Genomic DNA, 8390 nt, shown 5'->3' on the forward strand with positions numbered 1-8390 from the left:
CAAAATTTTCTGTGTATCTTCTGAGTCTTTGTCAAATCTATTTCCTGGTTATCAATATTTACCTAACTTTTACATCTGCTTCAGTGCCATCTGCGGTTCCTGACCTTTTTTCTAAGTCTCATCACCTCCTAATCTTGTTAAAGAAGTGTTTTGTTTTGTTTTTTTCTCTTTTCTCACAAGATGTTCTTCTGTATCAATTTCTCTCTCTTCTCTCTCTCTTTCTTTTTTTTCAACCTAGTCTTCCCATAGGTACCAATAAGGCATTTGTTTAAGACGAGAGCTCTCTTACTGGTGACTCCAAACAAGTAGGTCTTTTTTATGCTTAAAACCAATAAGCCAGGGAGGAGGGTAAAGCTCAGTGGTAGAGCATGTGCTTAGCATGCACAAGGTCCTGGGTTCAATCCCCAGTACCTCCATTAAAAATAAATAAACCGAATAACCTCCAGCCACACACACACACACACACACACATACACACACACAAAACAAACCCAAAACAATAAGCTGTTTATGGCTTAACCATGTCCACAAGAAGTGTCCTTGTGAGCCTTCTCAATGCAGAGCCAGTCTGAAGATAGCTTAAAAAGCAAAGACGTTCATTGGCACAGGTGGCAAAGAAACCTCTACCTCCCACAAGTGAGACACCGTAAATCATGGACCCGCTAATCTGTGTTACCAGGAGGGTGATACTGGGATGAGAATTTTCCCAGCACAAGCAAGGCAAGAAGGCAAAGAGATGACACAGGCCCCTTATGGTCGGTGACCCTTTATTAAGACACACTTCCCTGAGAGCTGCCATGCTTGGACAAAGTTGCCTGTCACTTCATGTCTCAGGCTGCTAGCTGGCTCAGGACATAACACAAGACAAATGCGGATTCTCATCTTATGATTTCTCATCCTTATGACAAATGACACAAAAGAGACAAAGGAAAATATGACTCTTTCTGGGAGGGTAAGAATCAACACCCATAGGCATGGATTACCAAAACCAAATTCACCAAAGTCAGGATTCGAGAGCTATTTCTACAAATGTTTCCTCCTGCCATTGTGAATTTGGAGAAGAGGAGACAAGTAGAAATGTTTATCCTCCTCTTGACCATGCACTGCAAACAGAGATCTGGGAGACGATGTGCTTCAGAACTCTCACCTTCTGCGGGTCTGCTCTCAGTTGCCCCATATCTCAGCAGTGGTCTCGCAGGAGAGTGGATTGTTCCAGCCTTTACTGTCCCATCCTCACCACCAGGAACTGTACAGGAGGGAAAAATAACTGTTCCTCTTACCCTTTTAGGTTTTTGGTGGGCTCTATAACAGAAGAGAAAAATAAACAAGTGTATTAACATGCGTGTCTCATATATACTTGGGAGAAATGCAAGGATGAGTAACTCAAAGAGATGGCTGGAGCTCAGACCTACATAGTATTTTAACCAAAGAACAACATATTTTTACAAGAGTGACGTGACAGAGAAGGGTCTTAAGCTTCAAAGGGGGGCAAATTGTAGGCAGATAAATCTGTAAGAAACCAGTGGAAGATACTAGCTAGTCAGTCCAGGCTGTTAGGTCGTGTCCTGCAGGGCTATCTTGGGGCCGATACACGTCTAGGCTTGTAGGTGTTTGACATTTGTACAAATCTATGTTCTGCATTCGGGCAAATAGCGGGTAGACAGAGAAATTTTCTTGGATCTGCTTCTTTTCAATTGCCTTCAGTTCAAAATAATCCTTATGCTGAAGGGGCACAGTTTTTGGTGGCATTTGGTGCTATTCATCTGTAGGTTTTATTACAAGTTTCCTTGCCTTATAAGGACCCCCTTATGTTCTAACACAGAAAGGTGAAGTAAGGCTTTGTCAACAAGGAGTTGTTAGGATTGCTGTTCCCATGAGCCATATTTACAACAGTAAAACATTAATTTAGAAATTAAAACTCTACAATAGTAAACAAAGAAGTTAGTATAGGAATCTGGCTGAGCAGCGTGCTGTTGCGCTATGTCCGTATTGAAACAACAGGCAGGGTGTCATGTTCTTTTGTTTAAAGTGTATTTAAGGAAATTTTAATTGAAAAAGATGAAGACCCCAGAGCGAAGGCACATAAAACAATTTAATGAGAATGAGTGTTAATCAAAGATTGGAACTCGTTTTCAGTTGCGTAAAATGTTCGTTCCATTTTTTTTAATTTATAGTTGCTCAAATTCATTACAAAACAGGAGGAAGTTTCTCTTTTGGCAGCAGTGCTAATCCAGATTGTTCCTGAGCAATAACTTTAAACAAGCTCATTTCATTATTTTCTGGCAGGTAAAGTCTTAGGATGTGAGAATATCCCTCTTCAAACATAAGAAAGAAAACGTGTTAAGGCAGTGGGCCAATAAACAGCTCCTGTTTTCCCCCGTATCTCAAGGGGTGGAGCTCCCGAACCCCCAGGAGTAAGGGAAGTCCAAAGGAGTTAAATACTGGGGCCGGCTCTGCCCCGGGCAGACTGCAGTCCGGGCACCTCAGTCACCATGAAGGCTCTCCTTGTGCTGGGGCTCGTCCTCCTCGCCGTCGCTGTGCAGGGCAAGGTCTGGGAGAGATGCGCGCTGGCCCGAAAGCTGAAGGAACTCGGAATGAGTGGCTACAGGGGAGTCAGCCTGGCCAACTGTAAGTCATCTCTTGTTCATCCTTCCAAATAGCTGCTGGGGGCGGAACGGATAGTAATGCAGGATGAATAATGAGAAAGGGACTTTGAGCGAATGGAGTTTTTAAAAACTCTCTTGGAAGGTTTGTATACTTAACAATGTTTAAAAATGTCAACTTGTTCCTTTAGAATCAGATGTAACAAGTGAAGGTTTGAGGGTATGGGAGGGCAAAACTCTATACCGCTCTAAGTAGGCCAGGACCCATGCTTCCAGTGCCACTAAATTTGCGGGTTCGGTTCCCTCAGCGGCCCGCGTAAGGCTGGCTGAAAGGTACTTTTGGGCACCTGGGATGCCTCTGTCAGGCCCTTGGCATTTGACTCCAGCCACGTCTAGTTTGGAACTTGGGTTCTGCAAGCCTAGAGTAATGCAGTATTTTTCTCCTTTCTAATCATGATGTTGGGGTTTTAACAGCAAATTTTAACAATTCTGTGGAACTCTTTTTTGGGGCGGGGTAATTAGGCTTATTTATTTTTAATGGAGGTACTGATGACTGAACCCACAACCTCGTGCATGCTAAGGACACGCTCTACCACCGAGCTCTACCCTCCCCGCTGAACTAACACAGGGGCTGGTAGGACCCAACTTCCCCTCAGTCAGTGTTTGTATGAGGATCCCTGAAATGCAGCAGGAAAGGACGTTTCATTATTCTTACTCACTCTAGTTGATGAAGTAGTTTTCACTTTCTGCCACAGAATTCAAGCTGTGCCCGAAGTAAAAGTTACCCTTAATTTTAGTCCAATTTTGTCGATGTAGTTACTGTATTTTTCAGGTTGAATTCAGACATTTCCCCTCAATAAGTATTTCTGAGCGATTGAGTAAATGTCTGGTTGGATGCATGGATGTGTGGATGGAATAGTCTTCTGCATTTTACAGCTCTTGTCTGGGGTCTAATTTGACATCCAAATTCACCTTTAGATATCGTAAGAAAATTCTTTCTCCCAGAAATTCCTTATTTTTCCTACTAAAAAGCAGTTTTCCATCAGCGATGTGTATCTACTGCTAAGCACAAATCCATGCTAGAACTCTGTTGATTTTTCTCTTCTAGGCGGAATCTTACCTGAGGGATGGGAGCAGGGGAAGCATAATAGAAAAAACAGCTAGTTTCATATTTTCTAAAGTATGTTATCTTATTTCATTAGTATTACAAAATGATTTGATAACAAAAGAATTCTCTTAAGGGCCTTTTAGCACTAAGGTGTTAAAATGCTTTACACGTAAAAGTCATCTTCATACGTACAAAGGCGTCAGTCATTAGTAAAATTGAATTTGCCTAATAGAATGTGCTTTGCCACGTAAGTCACGTGGTGTTCCTATTTACTACTGAAAATAAGTTCTTTTCAGGGATGTGTTTGACCAAATGGGAAAGTGATTATAATACGGATGCTACAAACTACAACCCCTCCAGCGAAAGCACCGATTATGGGATATTTCAGATCAACAGCCGCTACTGGTGTAACAACGGCAAAACTCCAGATGCAGTGAACGGCTGTGGCATCAACTGCGACGGTAAGACAAGATGACACTGAGTGCGGCCCAGGGGTGTCCTGTCATGTTTACAAGAACAGAGATTCAGAACAAATGATAAAGCCTTGATGGGGTCATCAGGGACCTAGGAAACCTCCATCTCAACTTACAGAAGCTCTTTATTACCCTCCTCCTGATTCCTGAAGTAAGAACGTAAAGCGCTCCTATCATGAGAGGTTACTGTTCTCTGATACACAGAGGTTTCTGGAGGGATCCATCAATTTACTGTGGCTGGACTTTCTGACTCTCTGTGCAGAACTATGCACTCCTCTGACTTACTCTGAGGAGCTTTAGGGATAATTTGGCGGTTCGGTCTTTTTTTTTTTTTTTTTTTTTTTTTTTTTTAATCTATGGTCCTTTATTAGAAAATGAAAGGATTAGTAGTTAACTAATCAAGAAGGAGGAATATGTGTGGTCCTTTTGTAAACATTGTTTTTACTTTTTATCATGAAATGTTCTAAACATATAGAAAAATAGAGAAATTAGTATAATACACAGAAATATATTCGTCATGTCCTTTAACAGTTTTTAACATTTTGTCCTATTTACTTCTGTTATGTGTGTGTGTGTGTATATATATATACTATTTGTTGAGTGATTTTAAAGTGAATTAGAAACATTATGACATTTAATTACTAAAATCTTTAGGTTACACGTTCAAAATCTACAGTTCCTATATAATCATAGTCATTCTAACAAGCTAATTTGATTAATCGGGGTGAAGCAAATATTCTATAGAATTTATTTTAAAATAGAGATAACATGTGGAATCTCTTTTGCATAAAGTATTGGGGAAATACTGCAAACTTTATATTGTTAGATTTTTAAATGTTAAAATTTCTAATAGAGAAGATGAAGATCTAAGAATATTCTTTTGTATTCAGTTAATTTATTTTTAAAAATATTTTGTTTATATAATAATTTGTGGTCATTGAATGAAAATTCTTACTACCCAGCGATTTGTGACCACTGGTAACTTGGTATACACAAATTCTTTCAGGACATGTATCACACTTGTCTATGAAGGTAAAGCGATGTGATGCACATATCTACCCACATACAAATGTGCAGGCAATGTGTGTTTTAACAAAAATGATATTGCATTCTATATACTGCTCTATGGTTTGTTCTTTATCACATAAAATTATTTTTAAGTCAACAAATACCAATCTGTATTAGTTTTTAAAGATGACTAGAATTCCACTACATAAATATTCTGTCATTCATCAGTTCAGCTCTTACTGCTAAGCTCTTAGGCTGTTTCCATTTTCCCCTTTATTAATTGCAATGAGATACCTTGTGCATACATCTTTATGTGTGTTTTTATTATTTCTTTTGGAATATTTTTCCAGTAGTCGAATTGCTGAGCAAAAATATGCTAGGCCAGTTTCTGTTTGTTCATTTGTTTTAGAGTGTTTAGTAAAAAAGTGAAACATCCATCATATTAGTTAATAATTCCACAGTTTCCAATGACTTTGGAAAACGAGAAACAGAATGCTTTATTTCATGCCAAATGGGATGCGGGAAGAAAAAGTTTTCCCTCAACATTCACAGATACATAGATTCTTGAAAAGTAATTTGTGTTCTCTCTTTAGCTTAAAAGAATAAAACTGGCTGAAACTAAATTTAAAATGAAATTTCTATGACCATTGTTTTCATTCCTCACTGTCTCTTCTTCAGTTTTGCTGGAAGATGACATCACCAAAGCTGTACAATGTGCGAAGAGGGTTGTCAGGGACCCTCAAGGCGTTAGAGCATGGTATGTCTTTTTTTTTCCTTCCAGTTTTATTGAGATGTAATGGACATACAGCACTGGATAGTTTAAGGTATACGGCATAATGATTTGACTTACATACATCACAGTAGGTTTAGTGAACATCCATCCCCTCAGACTGTTGGAGCAGGCAGACAGCTAGATGTGAGCAGAGAAGGGGGGGACACAGGCCAAATGGCAGGAATTGGCAAGAAAAGCAGGGGCCAGGGCCAAATGCAGGAAACCCTACATCATGTAAACAACAGGGGTCCCTGGGCAGAGAAAGAAATGTAGGAACCTCTGGGCTGATAAGCGGTCACAAATTTAGGTGTGGCAAGCAACCAGGAGGTCCACAAAGAAAGGTGGGAAAAGGCAAGAACCTCCAGTGTCTAAATGTAATCTTTTGCTCATTATGCCCTCATTTCAATAAAATTAGCCTTGCAGGTTTAAGTACCCATCATGCACCAATGCCATGACATTTCCCAGCCACACTAAATAAGGACAAAAATCCCTCCTCCCTTTGGGAAGGTGGAGTTGGGATGAAAATCAGGGAATACGAACCCAAACCCTTCCCCCACAGTGAATATTCCGCCCACTGATTTTCACACTTTATGTAACCGATCTGCCAGAGAAATCAGGGCAGTAACTTCCCTGAGACTGCCTGCTGTCCCCGTGAGAGTGTACTATCTGTCCCTTAGTAAATCCTCACTTTACTTTCTTAGCTTCTCATCTCTAATTCTTTCTACCAGGAGACAAGAATCTAATCACCTGCAAAAATATGGATACAAAATTAAAGGAACAGAAGATAAAATTTTTTGTGTGTGATGCTCTTAGGAGTTTCTCTCTTGACAATTTTCATATATAAAATCTAGCAGTTAGTTATATTTATCAGTTTGTACATAGCAACTCCAGTATTTATTTATCTTATAGCTGGAATTTGTAGTAACTTTTGACTGCCTTCATCCAGTTCCCCCTCTCCCTCCTCCCCACCTCTCATCCTGCCCTCAACCCTCACCTCTGGTATCCACAAATCTCTTTTTCTGAGTTTTTTGTATGTGTGCTTTTGAAGTATAAGGCACCTACCACACTCTGTTAGTTCCTGTTGCAAGCATGCTGTGTTTTAAGCATCAAAGGGGAGATCTGGTTTGCCCTCCTGTTCTGAGACAAGTCAGAGAACATTTCCAAAGACCAAAGTGTGCTGCCAAGACCTGATGACTGCAGCTCTGGGTTTACGCTGAACAGTGTGTTACCTCGAAACGATCTACTTTAACTGATTCAGAATCTTACCCTTTTACTCCTCAATTTCTTTTAGTGGATTTCTGGACTTTTTAAGATTCTCCTCACTCAAGCAGAGTTGATTTACAATGTTGTGTTAGTTTCTGGTAGATTAAGACATTAAGTGAATGCAGCTACGTTTTAACCTTATTCCTGTTTGTTTCATCTTTCTCTTCAGGGTGGCATGGAAAAACCACTGTGAGGGCCACGATGTGGAGCAGTATGTTGAGGGTTGTGATCTGTAACTGTGGAGTTTCCTTCTTCAGCTCATTTTGTATCTTTTTCATCTTAAGGAAGTCGTTATTTCAGTGACCAGTCATACTACCATTCTTTCAAGCGTATAATGATTTCCTTAATTTCATTAACTTCCTGCATTATGACTAAATTCAGAGGCAGATGAGCTTGCAAGTATGGAAATAATTGCTAATTAACCACAGATGTGAAATCACGCATGCTGTTAAAAAAAAATACAAACACTCATTAAAAGCTTTGCAAGTCATACCTTGTCTTTCTTTTTTAGAAACTTTTAGTGTCTTTGACGAAAAAAATATGTATGTATATATTTGGGAAAAATGATTTGGCACTTAAGTATTTGCTGAATCCTCACCTGTACGCAAAGAGCTGGATATTGCTAGAGAGAAACCCCTGAGCATGCTGACAGGTCTCACTTGAAACTCATAACCACAGATCTCACGTGGGCCCTCCAGTCTCCCCGGCCACCTGAATCACTTCTCTGCAGCCCTCTGTCTGAGTCCCCACTCTCCAAAATGACCAGCACTGTTTCACTTCTCCTCTCTTCAAAGTCCCAGCACACACGCCCAACCACTCACCTTCTCCCCGCTCTCATCTCAGTAGATGATGGGCCATATGGTACCCTGGGAGAAGAGGAGCAACTCATGCCAAGCTCTCCCCTCCCGGCCACCATAACAGAGGTCACATCTCCCCTGGGCCCCTCCCCTCTTCCTTCCCCGCTATAACTCAGTTGAAGGACCTCTGCTCCTGCCAGTGGCAGTGTCCCCACATGCAACCTCCACCACAGCCCCCTCACTCCTGCAATTGAGGCTGAGTGTGTCCTGCATCCTGAGTTTCTCCCTCTTTGCTGGATCAGCCTCCTCATTGTGCAAACTGCCCCGGTATCCTTCCCTCTTACAAAGAACTCTCCGTTGACTCTA

General features: G+C 40.7%; 1 protein-coding gene across 1 annotated transcript; it reads left to right on the forward strand.

Moving 5' to 3' along the window:
- The first annotated feature begins 2299 nt into the window (after positions 1–2299).
- LOC141579441 (lysozyme C-like) lies at positions 2300–7717 on the forward strand. Its single transcript, XM_074375444.1, has 4 exons — positions 2300–2628; positions 4008–4172; positions 5871–5949; positions 7397–7717. The coding sequence occupies exons 1-4, from the start codon at positions 2493–2495 to the stop codon at positions 7461–7463; spliced, it is 447 nt and encodes a 148-aa protein (XP_074231545.1). The 5' UTR covers positions 2300–2492; the 3' UTR covers positions 7464–7717.
- The last annotated feature ends 673 nt before the right edge of the window (positions 7718–8390 follow it).

The sequence above is a fragment of the Camelus bactrianus genome, chromosome 12, assembly GCF_048773025.1.
Source record: "Camelus bactrianus isolate YW-2024 breed Bactrian camel chromosome 12, ASM4877302v1, whole genome shotgun sequence".
Lineage (NCBI taxonomy): Eukaryota > Metazoa > Chordata > Mammalia > Artiodactyla > Camelidae > Camelus > Camelus bactrianus.